This window comes from Macrobrachium nipponense, chromosome 3 (assembly GCF_015104395.2).
Source record: "Macrobrachium nipponense isolate FS-2020 chromosome 3, ASM1510439v2, whole genome shotgun sequence".
Taxonomy (NCBI): domain Eukaryota; kingdom Metazoa; phylum Arthropoda; class Malacostraca; order Decapoda; family Palaemonidae; genus Macrobrachium; species Macrobrachium nipponense.
Genome location: NC_087202.1, coordinates 123,322,414 through 123,342,652, shown reverse-complemented (window position 1 = coordinate 123,342,652; position 20,239 = coordinate 123,322,414). Strand labels below are relative to the sequence as shown.

General features: G+C 37.5%; 1 protein-coding gene across 1 annotated transcript; it reads right to left on the bottom strand.

Moving 5' to 3' along the window:
• Positions 1-216: 216 nt before the first annotated feature.
• On the bottom strand, positions 217-18,891 carry LOC135222023 (uncharacterized). The gene is made up of 9 exons (XM_064260149.1): positions 18,680-18,891; positions 17,522-17,566; positions 5,807-5,955; positions 5,330-5,498; positions 4,699-4,875; positions 3,652-3,893; positions 2,859-3,065; positions 2,178-2,367; positions 217-879 (listed from the first exon to the last, which is right to left on the bottom strand). The coding sequence occupies exons 1-9, from the start codon at positions 18,736-18,738 to the stop codon at positions 723-725; spliced, it is 1,395 nt and encodes a 464-aa protein (XP_064116219.1). The 5' UTR covers positions 18,739-18,891; the 3' UTR covers positions 217-722.
• Between the last annotated feature and the right edge of the window lie 1,348 nt (positions 18,892-20,239).

Here is a 20,239-nt window from a genome sequence, read left to right as displayed (position 1 = left end):
CATTACAGTAATCCTGCCTTCTCAAATTCTCACCCAGTTTGTCTAAGTTTTGAACCTGCTCAAATTTGGTCAAGTCCTCCGAATGGCTGGGGGAAAAGTTGAAAATATATATTTCAATTTCGAATTCTTCACTCAAAATCGAACGTCGAAGAGAAAATGACAAAATAGTTGTGTCTCGATGCACTCTCAGCTTCATGAAGGAAAATGAAATATCTCTGTGATAAATAAAGGTCTTATCTATCCATTCTATAAGTGGATCACAACTTTAATGATGACCATACCGATACGATGAGGGGCGATGGAGAGTCAGTGAAATGAAGCGATGATGAAAATGACTCAATATCCAATAATGGCGATGAAAAGGGAACACCAAAGAGAATAGGAAGGTTGTACCATAATAGTGGATGTGGAAGTGAAAAAAATCCGAGGTTATAATGTCACTCGTTTTGTAAGAATCTAGTTAAAAGTTGCGAGTCAAATTCATGCAGTTTCAAAATGAATGGCGCAAAGATATTTCATATTAGACACTAACATCGAATCTGTGTGAGGATTTTGTTGACGTTTCATGCGTGACACCTAAAAATAAAGTCCTGCACGGGTCGCCAACTCCACAAACACTCGAATGATACAATAATACGTGGAAAGTGTGAAGGGGGTCTTGCTGATCTTGTGGGAGGCTGTGACGTCATGCATGCTGCTCGATGGCGCTGCTGGCTGACGCCTCATTCTATGACGCCGAAGAAGTTGGTGAAGCAGGTCTCGGCGAAGGAACCAGGGGCCAAGATGGCTGCCAGGGCAGAGACAGTGGAACAGATGCCGCCGATGACCCCGACGATCATGATTTCGATTAAGTAGACCCGTTCCCAGAAAGGGATTTCCCTGAAAAAAAAGGACACCACGTTAGAAATTCTAATGTAGTTAAGTACAGAAAAAAGGTCGAAAAACCGTCTTTTCCTCCTGGCATAGTATGGTAGAACATTTTCACGACCTGATCTGAGAGCCTTCAGGAATGTTACATGTGGTATTATTATTATTATTATTATTATTATTATTATTATTATTATTATTATTATTATTATTATTATTATTAAATAGCCTTACCAGACCACTGAGCTGATTATCAGCTCTCATAGGGCTGACCCGAATTATTGGTTTTTACTTAAATCTATTCTTTTCTATATGTATTGTCTATGAAGCCTAACATTAGCATGTGAAGAACAAAGGGATAAATTCATAATCTCTCTTTGAAGCGTGAGAACACACAGAGAACAGTACGTAGAATTAATCCACGAATTGTTTTAAAAGAAGGGGTATTCCAGCGTCTGTGGTAATCGGTCATAATCAAGGTTGGGGGTTAAGAACCAGAGCTATGGTAACCTTGGCATTGTCCTTTCTTCATATATTTATCCCAGAGGCGAAAGATGTATCATTGCAAAGGAAATTGATATTTAAATCAATTACAAACATGATGTGAACATCTGGACATCGGTTTTTGGATAAGAAACTCTGCATTTTATTGTATTCCTTTCCATTTTACTCGACTGGAATAGTATTATTATTATTATTATTATTATTATTATTATTATTATTATTATTATTATTAGTTATTATTATTATTATTATTCAGTATTATTAAAACCTTATTATTATTATTATTATTATTATTATTAGTATTCAGAAAACGAACCCTATCCATATGGAACAAGCCCACCACAGGGGCCACTGACTTGAAATCCAAGCTTCCAAAGAATATTAAGGCGTTCATTTGGAAGAAGAAAAGGTAAAGGGAAATACAGAAAGAGATCTCAATTATTGATAAGAAACAATAAATTAAAAAGATAGATAAAAATGAGAAGTTCCAATTCCACGACATCCTCTGAAGGGAGGCTGTTCCACAGTCCTGTGGTGAGAGGAACAAAGGACCTCTGGAACTTTGGAGAAGTTCTAGAGCGCTGAGGCTGTTCAGCGAATCTGGTTGCTCTCTCTTGGCATGAAAAGGGGATCAGGGATCAATTGTGAATGTGAATTTGTGAAAGATCTCTGTCAGAATACAACTTAGGAAAAAATGGCAAACAAGAGACCATCCGTCGATGATGGTCCAGAGTCACAACTGCTAACATTAGGAAACAGAAACCTGTCACCACGAGGTACCACATTCAGAGCAGGCAAGTCCTCACCTTTTGGGCCAAGGGCCCTCCATATCCATGAGCTTGATGTACATGAGAGGCGGATACACGAAGGTACACAGAGTGATGCAGGAGCCTCCGATCAGGTTGAGGATCTTGCTGAAACTCGGGATGGCCAGACAGATCAGGATCTGGCCGACGACGAGACCGGACCTTAGGAGGACCCGTTTCCAGCCGAATTCTGTCAGGTGGAATGTAGATACAAGGATCGTGATTTAGTCTTAGGGGAAAGTCGGTTACTTTTGATAAGTCGCCCAACAATTATTTCCTACAATGATTCGAGATAGGTATAACATATACAAATATATTTGCTGAATTAAAATGTTTTTTAGATTATTCTAAAAGGTCTGTCTACTTGTACACATTTACACAATTGATTGTTAAGCAATACTGGTGTCTCAGTCATGTATGGAAATCTTATCTGATATTACATAATTTTTATTAATTATTCAAAGGATGAAGCCTATCCACATAGAACAATCCCACTGCAGAGGCCATTGACTTGAAATTCAAGCTTCCAAAAAATATTAAGGTGTTTATTCGAGGGTAGTAACAGAAGATGATGGGAAATGCAGACAGAGATCTGTTATCAATTCGCCTATCTTCATTCAAAGCAGAGTGGGAAGTACAGAAAATAACTAGAAAGTAAAAAGCAAAGGAGGTAAACCTTACCATTCGGTATTTCAAGCATTTCCTCCAAGGACTGGGCCACTGGATTAAAACTGACGATGTAGGAACTCAGAAGATTGATGATCTGGAGAGCAATGGCTATTTGAGTGGCGATCCCCATGGAGACAGACAGGAACACGTTATCCGCCACGTCGTTTCCAAGTATAACGTAACCCGACACGGACAAGGGCAAGTACAAGCACAGAATAACTGCAAAAGACAAAAAACAAAAACAAAAAATTGATAAAGGGTTAGAACGTGGGACTGAGAGCCGCATGGGCAGAGAAAATCACGAACGTTTCCTTACAAGAAACTGAATATTTCAACCTTTTTAGTTTTCTGTAAAAGGAAACCAATGAGGTGGTCTTGTGTGTCCGTCTGCACTTTTTCTGTTCTCCTCAGATTTTAATAAATACTGAGGCTAGAGGGCTGGAAATTGGTATGTTCATCATCCACCCTCCAATCATCAAGCATACCAAATTGCAGCTCTCTAACCTCAGTAGTTTTGGTTTTATTTAAGGTTAAATGTAGCTATAATCGTGCTTCTAGCAACGATAAAGGCTGGGCCAGTACCAAGCCGTGGATAAAGTGTTTGGGCCGCGGCTCATACAGCATTATACCGAGACCACCGAAAGATAGACCTGTTTTCGATGGACTTAATTATATGCTGTAGCGGCTGTACAGAAAATTCTATTGCGCTGAGGAAACTTCTGCACAATTTTTCCTTGTTATTTCTTTAATTTTGCATTTTAGAGAATAGCAAACATCGAACCTTCCAAGAAGTTCAGTGACTTACTGACAAAGGACACGATGATGCTCTTGCCGAACTGAGCCCTGTCCTTCATGTCATTCTGGATGGTGGGGAAGACGGCAGCCCCGCCGAAGGCGAAGAGGATGGCCGCAAATCCTAGCGAGAGGCTGATGGCTGTCGGGTTCGGGTACCAGGGGTCCACGACAGACTCTTTTTCCAAGACGATCATCACTATGATGGTCACACAGGCAAAGATTGTAGACACTACTGCGATCACGGCCGTCTGCCTGTACGATATAACGGAAGGGATTAGGGCACAGATGTCCATAGAAGTTGTTTGAAGTTGATTCTTTGTGCACCCATGGGAATTTAGGTGGCTATGAAATTACTGTATTTCTTTACAATCCTGTGGAAACAATGACGGACTTCTGACAATCACAAGCGCTCCTTGATAGTTCCAAAAGAGATTAAACTCCAAAGGTAACATCTTACAAGGGACTGCAATTGAAAAACTTTTAGCAGTGCAGAATAACTGATGTGACATCGAGCATTTTATAAAATATAAGAAGTTTTACGGGTGATGATGCTTACTGAAATATGTTCAGTTGAAATTATAATCAAAGATAATATTAGCCTCATAGTTGAATGCATTATGGATGTCCGTTTTCAGTTTTCTCAATAGTAATTAACTTGGCTATACGCCAAGCTTTAAATATGGGTCCTCACTTGATAAACAGCCTGAAATTGCCTTCAGTCTAAAGAAATCAAATAGTGGTAGGTATGGAACTATAGTACATTTCTCTCAGTCTCTACTTCTACAAGGTTTTGTGTCCTTCTTGCCCCTAGAACCTGTCCATGGACACATGTCCAAAAAGTTTGTATATGAGAAGAAAATAAATAAAGGAAATATCTAAATAAATAAAGGAGAAAAAGTAACTAAATAAAGAAAGAAATTGAATAAATAGATAAAGAATAGATGAAGAAAATAACGCTGAGTTTCCTTTTGAGCTACAAATCTCCATCCAGCTACGACTACCTTCAACCGAACCTCACACAACTACCACTGAAAGTCACGTGAAATATTTCGCTCACCAGAAATCCTTCGGTGTTCCCAGCCATGTCAGGGGTATGAAGACGACGCCCACTATCAACACGAGCTCACAGGTCGACAGGGGCACGCCCATGGCAACCATCATGCCCGAGATCAGGATGATGAAGACGGTCGTACTGCCGTACAGATTGAAGAGCACAGCGGCCAGGGCTATCCGTCTTCGGGAAGAGAGAGAGAGAGAGCGAGGACGTAACAAGTATATATAAATATATATATATATATATATATATATATATATATATATATATATATATATATATATATATATATATATATATATATATATATATATATATATATGTATGGTGTTGTCATTTATATAGACGTGACTTGTTTTTACACTCACAGGCATTGAAGCCCAAATGCCTGGGAATAACTTACACTGAGCTGAAACTGTAAATATAAGCATATTCCCCGACCAGCCGAAAGGATATGTCCCTGTGGTCTCTGTATCAGACCCAAAAACCATGGGTTCGAACCCCGTCCACTCATCATACATAAATACCTTAGGGAACTTCGAAGCTATAGGGAGATCTGATATCTAGGGAGAATTGCAAATTGCATCAAGATGTTATTCAGCGCCCCGAGTCTGTGTCCTCCTTTCGGACTCACCTTCCGACAATCCCCAGACTCCTGTAGGCCATCTCCATGTAAGGCTGCTTCACTGGTTCCTTGTACTGGTCCCATCTCTCCTCCAGCATGAGCCAGCATTTGCCGAGCCTGCTGCCGGCGAACCCCACACTCACGCAGAAGATCAACATCATGGGTATTCCCAGCCAGCCTTTCAGGAATTGGGAGGAAATTGTAAGTCAGTTGGTTGTCAGAGACGCCATTGGTTTAACTTGCTCAAAGCCACTCAGCAGTTTCATCTCCTTATCCAGTAGAAATCAAACTTATTTATAAGTGATATAAGTATTTGTACAGGTGAATAATAAGTGATATAAGTATTTGTACAGGTGAATAAAACAGCATATAGATAGGTCATACAATGACATATCTTGCAAATAGTTTATAGATAAATAAACATGGACATAGAAAGACATATATGTGAACAGGTCAGAACTGCCATTGTACTGTATATTAACTTACCTGTGTCAGCCAGGGCCCTCGGGAGAGCCACAAAGCCAGCCCCGGCCATCTGCGCCACCATGAAGAAGGAGGTCATCGTGAAGGTGAGGCCCTTGAGACGGCTGTCCTCGAATACTCTGACTTGGACGGAGAAGCCCGAGATGGCATTGCTGTTGGGAGGAACGTAAGGAAGTCAGTGGGCCTCTCTGATTGCTTCCTACAAGGACGCGCCGCTGCATAGGTATGTTATTCTTTCCTTTGTACGATGGAGAGAGAGAGTGTGTGGCCTACGGGAAGCGTTTCAACCTTACAAACATGACCTCTTGCGAAACCTCTACTATCGGGACATTTTTCAATAATTTCGTTGCAATGGAATAAGCAATAGTATGAGCCCTTGTATTCTATGGATGTTGGAGATATAAAGCCTCGGGTTAAATAAAGAAATAAATTTTTGATTGAACATAATCACAACGCCATGACATGAACGGTAAATATGAAATCGATTTATTATGGTTACTAAAACTGGCGTCGCAATATCTAAAGGATTTGCATGTATGAAATATCTAAATGTATATATAATGTGTGTGTATATGTATGTATATATATTATATACAATAACTGTTCATACACACTCTCCATACATACACGCATACTAACAAATGTATATGATTTCATACCTGTTGTGTGTGCGTGTGTGTATGGGTTCCTTTTATTAGGTGTATATATATGTATGTATATATATTGTATACAATAACTGTTCATATACACTCTCCATACATACACGCATACTAACATTATGTATATGATTTCAAACTTGTTGAAGAGGCCTTCCACCCGCCCACTAACGAGGATACATAACTGCTCTAAGTGACTATCCTCCCCCAGAATCGAAAACAAGACAGAGACGTGGAATACGTGAAGAGACACCAACCGAAAACTGCTGGACAGACAAACAAGGAAAGAGGAAGAAACCGCGAATGAAAGGGAAAGATAATTGGCTTATACAATCAACCCTTTCTGCCTACAGTCTCCGCCTCTCCCCCGCATATGGAAAGTGCCTAGGGAAAGGGCCTGGTCGTTCGCGGCTTTGCCCTGAAATGATCAGACTGGCCGTGAACGTAATGGGCGGTATGCGACACACCCAGAAAACAATGCACAAATTTGGAGGTTTCTCCTTCGCGCGGTGTTCAGTGCTGTGACACGTTAAAATACTTTTTCCTTTCGCGATGGGGTGGACATATAGTAACTGATATGGGTTGATCCGTATATGGACGTGCTCTCCCTCACACACATAAGTTATATATTAGTACTATATATATATATATATATATATTATATATATAATATATATATATATATATATATATATATATATACATATATATATATAATATATAATAAAAGGAGCCCATAAAAGCGCCAAAATATAGAGAGAAAATACCATAATATATCAGAGACCGCTGTCTCTCTCTTCAGGTAGAGACAGCATCTACCTGATGAGAGTGACAGCAGTCTCAGAAATATAGTATTTTCTCTCTATATTTGGCGTTTTTATGGGCTCCTTTTATAAAGATGGAATTCTGTTGTAACAGACCATTTTTACCAGTCATATATATATATATATATATATCTATATATATATATATATTATATATATATATATATATATATATATATATATATATATATATATATATATATGTATATATATATGTGTGTGTGTGTGTGTGTGTGTGTGTGTGTGTTGTGTGTGTGTCAAGAATACAAGACTCGTGTAGGTCGTGACCGGTTTCAACTTTATTCCAGAGTCATTAACGAAGGACTGACATCCTGAGCGGTAGAAATCGCAGTATGTATGCCAGGAGGACAATACAGAGAAGAATGCTTCAACCTACTCGTTTCCTGGAAATTTAAACCTTTTACAAAGTTCTTTGGAAATTGCAGGATCAAGTTTGACCATAACATTCTTATAAAAGTCTTTGCCGTTTGCAACACATTGAAGAAAATAAGTAAGTAATGAATTAGATAAAAGCATAATCATTTCTGCGAGAAGGGGCCCAGGTTGGGGAGGGGGGGTGCCAAATGTCCTCCCTAAATAGAACCATTACGTAACTTTAGCCGGGAGACGATCATGTCTAAGAATTTGTTCTTAATGAAAAGAAGTTCCAAATAGCGCCAAATATTCGCTCGGTGATGTTTCAAAAGATTTGCTACGTTGGTTCTCACGATGCTATTTTTTTTCAATGGGCTACATGAGAAACATCTGTTTGCCGTAAAATAAACAACGCGAATTCTCTCAGAAAAGGACATTTTCTCAGTCAATCGAACTTGGAAAAAAAAAACACAGGAAACGGAAATGTTGCAAGGACCAACGCCATCTACAGGATGTTTTCCCACTGAGTAAGACACTTGTTCAAGCAAAATTTCTTAAAATCTTTCCTACATAGCGACCCCCAGCAGAGTTCGCTGGTCGTTATCTAGGACTCATATTTCTTGGGGGTCAATATCTTGATGATATTGACAGTCTTTTGTTTGTATTCTGACGGTCATCCCCAATGGGCTTGTACTGAACATGCATACGTACCGGGTTAAAACCTTTAAGGGTCAGTATAAAGGAAGCTCCAAACTTTTGTGGTCACTGCCAACGTTCACTTTTGTACCTTCAGCGAGGTCACCACCCTTTTAAAGAATGGAGTTTCAAGGCCACGTTTTTTTTCTTTGACTCCGATACTCATTGAACAGAGGACAGGTATCATTCACGTACATTTCGATGACGGGTTAGACGAAAGGTGCCAACGCCTTTATTAGGATGTGGGTTTGAGGGACATCGCCCGCCAGCCCTTGTGTGGACGGTTTACGAGTCAGTCATGTTTCTCTTCAAGTTGCAACTTTTCTTTATTGAGGAACGACGATTTCTTTTTTTTTAATAGCGAAAACCGTCTCTAGTAATAACCAAAGAAAAGGGGCCACTGACTTGAAATTGAAGCTTCCAAAGAATGTTGGTTGCAGCCTTCCACCGCCAAAGACTGCAGCAGCAATAACTGATCATGATAGGTGAGGCAGTGATTGTGAGAGAGGCAGGAATTCGCGACAACTGAGCGGCATGTCACGTCACTAACCTCTGTACCAGCAGAGCAGTAAAGAAATAGCTGACGTCAGGACTTCACTCTCTTTATTATTAGTAAGATAACATGCATCATGAAAAGCAAAGGAGAATATCAGACTCCTTACAGTGGCACACTGTCAGCAGCAGGGAGCAAGCAGAGGCAGGCAGTTATTATTCGCAGATTAAGATTAGGATGTCAGTGCATCGGCGAAGGATAGAGAATAATTCAAGAGCATACATGTATGCATATATATATTTATGTATACAGATCCAGTGGTCTCATTCATTTCCTTCATATAAATGACAATGAACAGAGTTGGCCCTCCCACCTGCGGGTTGTTGGGGGTGGGGGGGGGAGGAGGGGGGGGGGCGGCTGGAGCAGAGCCAAGGCCCTACAGAAATGCATATCCCGAGGAAACCGTATATGGTTGAGATTGGTACTGATTTTCAGTCTCTTTTACTTATTTGCATTTTCCCCAAGATTTTCTTGCAAATCTGCAACCAAGATTCATGTGAATAAACTTACACATAGAACACATGCACACACATACCTACACAGATAAGGAGGAGATTAATACCGACTGAAATACTCAAAAAGTAAAGTATTTCAAGGAGACGTCTTGTCTTGTGATATCACATACGATAAGTAGACCGTGCCCATGACGATAGAATATAATCTTAAGTGATCATTTGTTTACTAATCGCTAAATAATGAGAGAGAGAGAGAGAGAGAGAGAGAGAGAGAGAGAGAGAGAGAGAGTCGGTTTATTACCTCACTCTTAATCTCAGCAAGGTTATGCGGTGCATGTAATGGCTGGAAATGCCTACGGAATTCAAAAAGAAAATAAGTAATTGATCAACATACAGTTACCCCGCAGTCTGTGCACCCAATTAACTGAGCAAAGGGCAGAGGAAAATTGCTGAGCGAAAGCCAGTAGGAAAGTTCTATTGGTGCTTTTGAATCCTCCACATTTAGGATCCACATTTAGTTTTCTGTAAAAGAAGACTATTGTACCGGCCTTTTCTGTCCGTCCTCAGATCTTAAGAACTGCTGAGTCTAGAAGGCTGCAAATTGGTATGTTGACCATCCACCCACCAGTCTTCAAACATACCAAATTGCAGCCCTCTAGCCTCAGTAGTTTGCATTTTATTTAAGGTTAAAGTCAGCCATAATTGTGCGTCTGGCAACGATAGAGGAAAGGCCACCACCGGGCCGTGGCTGAAAGCTTCATGGGGCATGGCTCATACATCATTATACGCTGTGCAGAAAACTCGATTGCACCGAAGAAACTTCAGCGCATTTTTGACTCCTGTTTTCATTGACAATTTTAATTTCAATCCTGAACATTTTCACAACCATCTCGTCTCAAAATGTCCAAGGAGGATATCTGCACATTCGTAATCTCTCTCTCTCTCTACCCGTCTAGCCCCTGGAGCGGAACCTTCAGCCTCTCTCATTGCGTTCGTAGGAGTACTCTGCTCTCCGCGTTCATTTCTCTCTCTCTCTAAAAAAAATAAAAAAAAATAAAATAAAAAAAGGGTGGCCAGTTCTCTGCCCTCGAGCTGAAATCGGGCTAATCAGTGGAGGCATTTCTGGATCAGATTGATAAAGAGACCTTCGTTTACTGCGATCTAATTTTATCGGATCTCATCTATTTTGTGACGTTATCTTATAATTACCATATTACGTAACCTTGCTAACGATTGCAATGCTCAAGAATTACGATAATGCATTTATTATTATTATTATTATTATTATTTATTTATTAATTATTATTATTATTCAGTAGATGACCTTACTTCATTATGGCCGTAAAGCCCCATAGTGACCCTTGATTTATTATTATTATTATTATTTATTATTATTATTATTATTATTTTATTATTATTCATATTTTATTATTATTATTTTATTATTAATTATTATTATTCAGTAGATGAAACCTACTCATATGGTACAAGCCCATAGTGACCCTTGACTTTATTATTATTATTATTATTATTATTATTATTATATTATTATTATTATTATTATTATTATTATTATTATTCAGTAGATGAAACCTACTCATATGGTACAAGCCCACAGTGACCCTTGTCTTATTTTATTATTATTATTATTATTATTATTATTATTATTATTATTATTATTATTATTATTATTTTGGGGGTGGGGTGCCTATCACAGTCCTCTAATACGACTGGGTGGTATTTATTTATAGTGCAGGGTTCCGGGTTGCATCCTGCCTCCTTAGGAGTCCATCACTTTTCTTACAATGTGCGCTGTTTCTAGGAGCACACTCTTCTGCATGAGTCCTGGAGGTATTTCGGCATCTAGTTTTTCCAGATTCCTTTTCAGGGATCTTGGGATCGTGCCTAGTGTTCCTATGATTATGGATACAATTTCTACTGGCATATCCCATATCATTCTTATTTCTATTTTCAGGTCTTGATACTTATCCATTTTTTCCCTCTCTTTCTCTTCAACTCTGGTGTCCCATGGTATTGCAACATCAATGAGTGATACTTTCTTCTTGATTTTGTCAATCAGCGTCACGTCTGGTCTATTTGCACGTATCACCCTATCTGTTCTGATACCATAGTCCTAGAGGATCTTTGCCTGATCGTTTTCTATCACTCCTTAAGGTTGGTGCTTTACCACTTATTACTGCAAAGTAGTTGGTGTTTCTTGCACAGGCTCCAGTGGAGGGCTTTTGTTACTGAATCATGTCTCTTTTTGTACTGATTCTGTGCAAGTGCCGGACATTCGCTTGCTATGCGGTTTATGGTCTCATTTTTCGTATTGCACTTCCTGCATATGAGAGAGATGTTATTTCCATCTATCGTTCTTTGAACATATCAGGTTCTTAGGGCTTGATCTTGTGCCGCTGTTATCATTCCTTCGTTTTCCTTCTTGAGCTCTCCCCTCTTTAGCCATTGCCATGTGCCATCGCTGGCTAGTTCTTTAGTCTGTCTCATGTATTGTCCGTGCATTGGTTTGTTGTGCCATTCCTCTGTTCTGTTTGTCATTCTCCTGTCTGTATATTTCTGGGTCTTCGACTACTTTTATCAGTCCTTCTTCCCATGCACTCTTTAGCCACTCGTCTTCACTGGTTTTCAGATATTGCCCCAGTGCTCTGTTCTCGATGTTGACACAGTCCTCTATACTTAGTAGTTCTCTTCCTCCTTCCTTTCGTGTTATGTATAGTCTGTCCGTATTTGCTCTTGGTGTAGTGCTTTGTGTATTGTTATATGTTTCCTAGTTTTCTGATCTATGCTGCGGAGTTCTGCCTTCGTCCGTTCCACTAATTCAACGCTATATTATTATTATTTTTATTATTATTATCATTATTATCATTATTATTATTATTATTAGGTAGAAGAAACCTATGCATATGGGACAAGCCCACCAAAGGGGCCACTGACTTGAGATTCAAGCTTCCAAAGAATATTAAGGTGTTCATTATTAGGAAGCAAGAGGAAGGAAAGGGAAATACAGAAAGAAGAGATAAAACATAGAAATACGAAAAAAATAAATTAATAAACGGATGAATAGCCATAATTCCAAAACGTGCATCGGCCAGAGAAGTTGATAACTAACCTTTTTATTTACTGTTCCAGGGGGAATTAGTTCCTTATTGATAATTACAGACGGAATTTGTAAAATCAACTTTATTGTGACTTATAGTCTCATACTCTCTCTCTCTCTCTCTCTCTCTCTCTCTCTCTCTTCTCTCTCTCTCTCTTAATCTAAACTCGCAGTAAAATAGATTATGATTTAGTCTGACATAATTCTTTTTTTTATTAATCTAATCAAGGAGTTAATCATAGTCTCCCTCAGTCACGGCAGATAAATTTTAGAAGACTTCGTCTCGTCCCTCTTTTGTTTTTCTTAGTTTATCTCAAGTGGAATTGTGGAAGCGACCATTATCATATCAAAATAATCGTCGGATTACCAGTATATTCCGCACATTTACACTTGAGTGAGCTTACTCGCATGCATCATACACTCAACACACGCAGACACACACACACATATATATATACATTTATGTGCAAATAAAAGCAATAGCCACGAAGATCCTTCACTTGGCAGACTGAGGAAAGGACAGTGAATCGAAAGACCTGGCAACCACTCCACGTTTCGCTCCTTTGCCATAAGTGGCTATTTTGCCTTAATTCACGCAATCAGTTATACGTATATTTATGTGGGCATATTATTCGCCAGTTCCATAATGAAAAAGTCCACGAAGTCAAACACATTAAAAAATGGGACCATAGTATCATATTATTTTATAACCTCCACAAAACCGAAAACATGTCTTCGATTAGATAAGAACCGGGACCCAAAAATAGAGGAGATATTTCGCTTCATACTGCGATTAATCCTCGATTAGATTATATAGAATTATGTAAGTCTAAATCATAATCTAACTTAATGAGAGAGAGAGCGAGAGAGAGGGAGAGAGAGAGAGAGAGAGAGAGAGAGAGAGAGAGAGAGAGAATTTGATAAGTAATTCTCTTATTGTTTACAGTCCTCCATATTTTTCTTCTGCTTCTTCTTATCTTCATATTATCATGCAGGTGTCAAGTAAAATTAATATAATTAATTTCTATATTCACACATATGGGTCACAAACTTCTAATTCCAGCGAACAAGAAATTGAAAGGTTAATTGTTATCTTATCTGGCCAACGCACATTATGGAGTTTCAGCTATTTATTTATTTATCTCTATATATTTTTTTTTACTTCTTTAATAATTGGTATCTCTTCTTTCTGCATTCCCTTTTACCTCATCTCACTTCTTCCTAACGAACGCCTCAATATTCGTACACTTTAAAAAAAAAATGATTTAGTTGAAACGCCTTACTATCTAATTACTTTTCGTAAAGAAAACGAAAGTACATCGAGATAAATTCGTTATCACCTGCACAGCCTCCTCACGAAGGTCGAAAAACAGTTTAATCGATAACGACAGCCTGCGTTTCCTTCAATAATTCCTGATGATTCTTGCCGTCCTTTTAAGCTAATAAAACTGATGATTTTCTTCAAGTTTCCATTTGCAATATATATATATATATATATATATATATATATATATATATATATATATATATATATATATATATATATATATATGTATATATATAAATCGTTATCTTACTCAATGATGCTGGAAATATTTAGCCATACAGAGCATATTCTTTACCAGATTTCATTACTCTTGAAATATCTTGTTAAGATTACAGGCAGTTGATTTTAATAGGCATTCTTCAGGCCTGTAAACACTAGGAAAAATGTTTGCAAACAAAGTTTGCAATAATTTTTACCGCATATTTGTTTTTCCATCCAGAATGGAAAACATTTAGTGTTTCTGTGTGTATGTGTATATACACATGCATAATGTATGTATATGCTTATATATATAGAGTATACATATATATATATATATATATATATATATATACAATATATATATATTAGATAATATATATATATAATATATATATATATATATATATATATCTATATATATATATGTTCTATATATATGATATATATCTATATATATGTATATTATATATATATATATATATATATATATGTATATATATATATATATATATATATATATATATGTCTATATATATATATATATATATATATATATATATATATATGTATATATGTATGTATATACATCAAGCTACAAATGTCCTTTGATATTTGTTGGGTTCGATGGTTCGCGCCCGTGAGCCGACAAATTTCTTATTGACTAAAGAATTCCCCTTTGGTTAACATATATGAAAATATATTAATTCCGAGATAGAGCAAATTAGACATTAAAGGACATTTTGTAGCTCGATGTATGTATATGAATCACGGTAATGTGATATGACTCATGTAAGTATATATGTATGTGTGTATGTATGTATGTATATATGTATGTATGTATGTATGTATACGTGTATATATATGTATCTATTTTAAATTCTGCCAGAAGCAAGTCAGCATGACACGCTCCTTTTTCTAAACACTTCTTTACTACCCATCTCTGTTTCTTTCTCTTATTATCCCTCCTCGAGTGCATTAAAATGGCCAAGCAGAATACAGAGGCTACTGCACCGATAAGTATCCTGACGACAGCTGAGCTCTGGACGGGAAACATTGTTTGCAAACATCGTTCGTAAACTTTGTTTGCAAACAATGTTTCCTAGTGTGGACAGGCCTTTAGAAGTTACTAGGTAGAATAAATGTCGACTTCTGCTATTGCCAATTCATTGCTCCTTTCTACCTTCTTGCATAACTCAAATACCTGCATAGCTACGTTGCTTCATTATAGTATATGGGGTAAACATTATCGTTCTGCAAAATCCATCGAACGTTATGAAATCTAGATCATTAACGGAGACACTGAAACCTATATTAACCAAAGTCTATTGCAACGTTACATCTGCTTTTACTGAAACCTAATCAAGTTTTGACATTACTCAAAAGGAAAGAGAACTTAACCAATATTTTGGATGGGAAATATCGTTCTAGCTATTTTTAGTATTCTCTCTCTCTCTCTCTCTCTCTCTCTCTCTCTCTCTCTCTCTCTCTCTCTCTCTCTCTCTCTCTCTCTCTCTCTCTCTCTCTTCTGTCCTAAAAATTCTTAATAAACAGCCATTAAGTGTCATAATTCATTGTTTCCCCTGATGATCAAACACTTAATTCATTATTTTCCCTGTTGATCAAACACATAATTCATTATTTTCCCTGTTGATCAAGCACTTGATACATTATTTTCCCTGTTGATCAAACAATGAATTCATTGTTTTCCCTGTTGATCAAACAATGAATTCTTCATTAGTTTCCCTCTTGATCAAACATTTAATTCATTTTTTCCCTCTTGATCAAACAATTAATTCATTTGCTGGCTATATCGTGAGAGTATATATAATATTCTAAGGGGTCCACAATAATAAAAAATGTTGCGAGTTCATGTATAATTTTAAAACTCTTTACAAAAAGCTTTCCAACCCTTCCCTGGGTTCATCTTCAGTCCAAATGAACAATTAGGTATATCATGTACTGAGGTGAATTTAAAAATAAACAAACAAGAGTCGTTGAAGATTGTTGACACCGGTCGTTAGCTCGTTTATGAACCAGGTGATGAAGAAAGAGGGCAGTTAATTCCAACTAAGTGATTTCCTCTCCCCTATCAATCCTTCTGGCTGCAATTCTGTTGGATCCACAATGATTGTTGCAACGTTGCAGGAAGTCCTTCATCCGAGGGCGTAGATTGGGCACCGTAACCAGACTCCCCTGGGGCAGCGGTTACCTGGACAGGGAGAGGCAAGGCGGAAGCAGCATCAGGAGAGGGAAAAACAGAGCCTGTCCTACAATTAAAATCTTTTAAAAGCATACTAGGAATATAAAGATTAACAAATGGGTCTTCGTTGACAAAAGACTTGAAAGTGGATGAGGACTGGATATACGTTTGGGCGAACACAAGCGAACTTATGAACTACATTCACAAAACAGAGCAATAGTAGCACATGCATTCAGTAATGATCATAGATCCAACTGGAACGAGGCTAAAATTATCTTTATAAGTAACAATGTAAATGTCAGACGACTAGTCGAGGGAGCTGCTATAAGTTTAGGAGAATCATTCAAATGAAACATGTCTTTTGTCAACGAAGACCCATTTGTTAATTTTTATATTACTAGTATGTTTTTAAAAGATTTTAACTGTAGGACAGGCTCTGTTTTTCCCTCTCCTGATGCTGCTTCCGCCTTGCCTCTCCCTGTCCAGGTAACCGCTGCCCCAGGGGAGTCTGGTTACGGTGCCCAATCTACGCCCTCGGATGAAGGACTTCCTGCAACGTTGCAACAATCATTGTAGACCCAACAGAATTGCAGCCAGAAGGACTGATAAGGGAGAGGAAATCACTTAGTTGGAATTAACTGCCCTCTTTCTTCATCACCTGGTTCATAAACGAGCTAACGACCGGTGTCAACAATCTTCAACGACTCTTGTTTGTTTATTTTTAAATTCACCTCAGTACATGATATACCTAATTGTTCATTTGGACTGAAGATGAACCCAGGGAAGGGTTGGAAAGCTTTTTGTAAAGAGTTTTAAAATTATACATGAACTCGCAACATTTCTTTTTATTATTGTGGACCCCTTAGATTGTTATATATACTCTCGCAATAGAGAGTTTTTCCCAACAAATGAATTCATTGGTTCCCTCTTACTCATACAATGAATTCATTGTTTTCCCTCTTGATCAAATACTGAATTTATTATTTTTCCTCATGATCAACCACGTCATTCAGTATTTTCCCTCTCAATTTAACACTTGCTTCATTATTTTCCCTCTTGATCAAACACTTAATGCATTATTTTCCCTCTTGATCAAACTCTTAATTTATTATTTCCCCTCTTGATCAAACACTTATTTCATTATTTTCCCTCTTTATCAAACACTTAATTCATTATTTTGCATGACTGTCCTTTAAACCTACAGCAATTAGGAATAATTGGAAGGATTATCTAAGTAAGTTACAGGGGATAGGAAATAAAATGGGGGCAGATGAAGAGCAGAACTGAATTACAAAAAGAAACAGCCACTGTACCTTATGATGGACGTTCCTCTGGACCGTTTTTCGGACTCCACCATGCTGAAAGACAAAGTGGAAGCTTTGAAAAACAATGAATGTTTGTATGTATGCTTGTATAAACTATATGTATACATATATTTATATATACTTATGTATATATATATATATATATATATATATATATATATATATATATATACAGGAAGTCCCCGGGGGTTCTGTTCCCGGCTGGCCGCTGCAAGCCGAAAATCGCCTTAACCCAAATCATCATAATCATAATGGGAATAAATAGCAACAGAGCTGTAAGTCCGGGTTACAGCGCTGTAAAACAGGTTAACAGCACCATGAGGCAAGTGCCTTAAGTCCGGAACGACTTAACCCGGACCCAATGCAACCTGGGGACTGCCTGTATATGTTGTGTGTATATATATATATATATATATATATATATATATATATATATATATATATATATATTATATATATATATATATATATATATATCCATATATATATATATATATATATATATATATGTGTGTGTGTGTGTGTGTCTGTGTGTGTGTGTATACTCAATATAATATAAATGAAAATGGAATTCTTTTTCTATGTCTTATAGTCTTTACTTTAATGCAGTTTATTATATTCATGCCTTCTGACATCATACCTCACATCTTATTAACAAAGTTTTTCCTTCCTTAGTCTTTGCTTAAATTAATACAAATTTATCAGTTAGGAGAGAATTTTTTCCATGAAAATAAGAGTCAGTAATGGTAAGAAACTCAAGCGATAATTAAGACATGATTAACTGTTCGTAAAAAACTGGTTTCTGGAAATGCTAAAAGTTCAGCAAATTAGGTGCACCTCACGCAGTGCACCGTAGGCATTACTTTTAAGGTTCATCGCAGCATTCCTTCGGTCCCAAGCTGCAACCGTTTTCATTCCTTTTACTGTACCTCCGTTCTTATTCTCTTTCTTCCATCTTGCTATCAGACGTGTTTTAGCAGTTGGTTCATAGTGCATCTGCTAAAGGTTTTCCTCCTGTTACACCTTTCAATCCTTTATACTCTCGATTTCCCTTTCAGCGCTGAATGACTTACAGCAAAATCAAGAGATATATAAATAAATAGTACAGAGATTAGAAAAAAATAAGAAATAAAAATAGCAACTTACCTTATGACGGATCCCCCTCGAGGTCTCCTCTCGGGTTCCGCCTGCAGGGTGGTCGACATCGTGAGAAAATTATTGGAACTGTTTACCAGAGAGGAAAATCAGTTGTGGACTTGAAGACGTTCGAAAAATGACAGACAGGGAGGTTAAGAGCAGAGTAGACCCTCCGTCGGACGAGGCTGCACTGAAACAGTGCGCCTGAGGGAGAGAGAGAGAGAGAGCCGTGTCCTAAGTGCGGTTATTTGATTCGCTTTGTAGCATTTTATCAATGAACGTCTGATGAGATAAGGTGTCAAATCTGACGATGACAGAAGTCGAATACTACGTCGCTGTGTGGAGGATGGAATAACTACGATGCGAAAGAGAATGGGATAGAATAGAATAAAGTAATTAGGCTTAAGTCCAAGCGCTGAGACGTATGAGCTCTATGAGCTCATTTAGCGTTGAAACGGAAATAATCAGTGAAAAAAAAAAGGTTAGAAAGGTGTAACAGGACGAAGACCTTTAATTAAAGCAGTTGCAGTATGAATCAATTGTTAGGAGAGGGTCATGGAAAGTATGATGGAAGAAAGAGAATATGAACGGAGTTGCAGTAAAGAGAATGAAAGGGGCTGCTGCAGCTAGGTGCCCTAAGGAAGGGACGCTGCAAAGAGCTCTAAGTAATGCCTACAGTGCACCACATGAGGTGCTTGGTGTTGCGGAGAAGGATGGGTGAAGAAAAATGTCGTTTATTGCTGGTTCGAATCCACGAGAGGATGAAATTGTTATCAACTAAAATAATTATTCCCCTTCGGTTAACATATATGAAAATATATTAATTCCGAGGTAGAGCGAATTTGACATTAAAGGACATTTGTGGCTTAATGCGTGTATATGATTCACGGTGATGTGATAAAAAATTCATACATTATATAAATATATAATAATATATAATATAGATAAATAATATATTATTATATAGATATATCATACTTAATTTATTACGTGTATTATAATTAATATATATATATATATAATATGTGTGTGTATCATAGATATATAAACACAAATGTTAGGTGAGGACCCAACTTTTCTTTTTGTATACTTAAAATGTGCTCAGGTGATGTCAGCCATTGTATGCAATCCTGTAGCCATTCCAAGGTGATTTCATTTATTTGTTGTGAAACTCTAGTCTACGTCCAGACTCTTGAACGAAATTCTCTTTTCACTTCGAAGGCACAGATCAAATTTCCTTCCGACTTACTACTTCCTTACTTCGTAGACAATCTCTTGGTTCGTGAAACTCATCCCATTCACCTTTTCATTTTTAGCTCGATTCTCTGAAATCTTCTTAAACCAGTTTTCCTTCGAGCATAATTCTTGCGCCCTCAAAATCAACTTTCACCTTCATTGAGTTTTCGATTCATTTGCAGCTTTCAAGAATTCAGGCAAAGAGACGAGTTAGTTCATGACTTCGGTGAGTCATTTGACATCCCGAATCAGCTGTTAAGAATCTCGCCATGCAGGTCGTATACAGGACAAGTCAATATAAAAGTTAAAGTATATCTTAGTTTCACCAGACTA

Bases quoted from the DNA above. Each gene is read 5' to 3' on its own strand.
- LOC135222023 (XM_064260149.1), bottom strand. From the start codon at position 18,738: ATGTCGACCACCCTGCAGGCGGAACCCGAGAGGAGACCTCGAGGGGGA. The intron at 5,956-17,521 runs GTACAGTGGCTG...TCCTCCCAACAG, and splicing joins AGAGGAACGTCCATCATAAG to CAATGCCATCTCGGGCTTCT. The intron at 3,894-4,698 runs GTGAGCGAAATA...TATATCGTACAG, and splicing joins GGAACACCGAAGGATTTCTG to GCAGACGGCCGTGATCGCAG.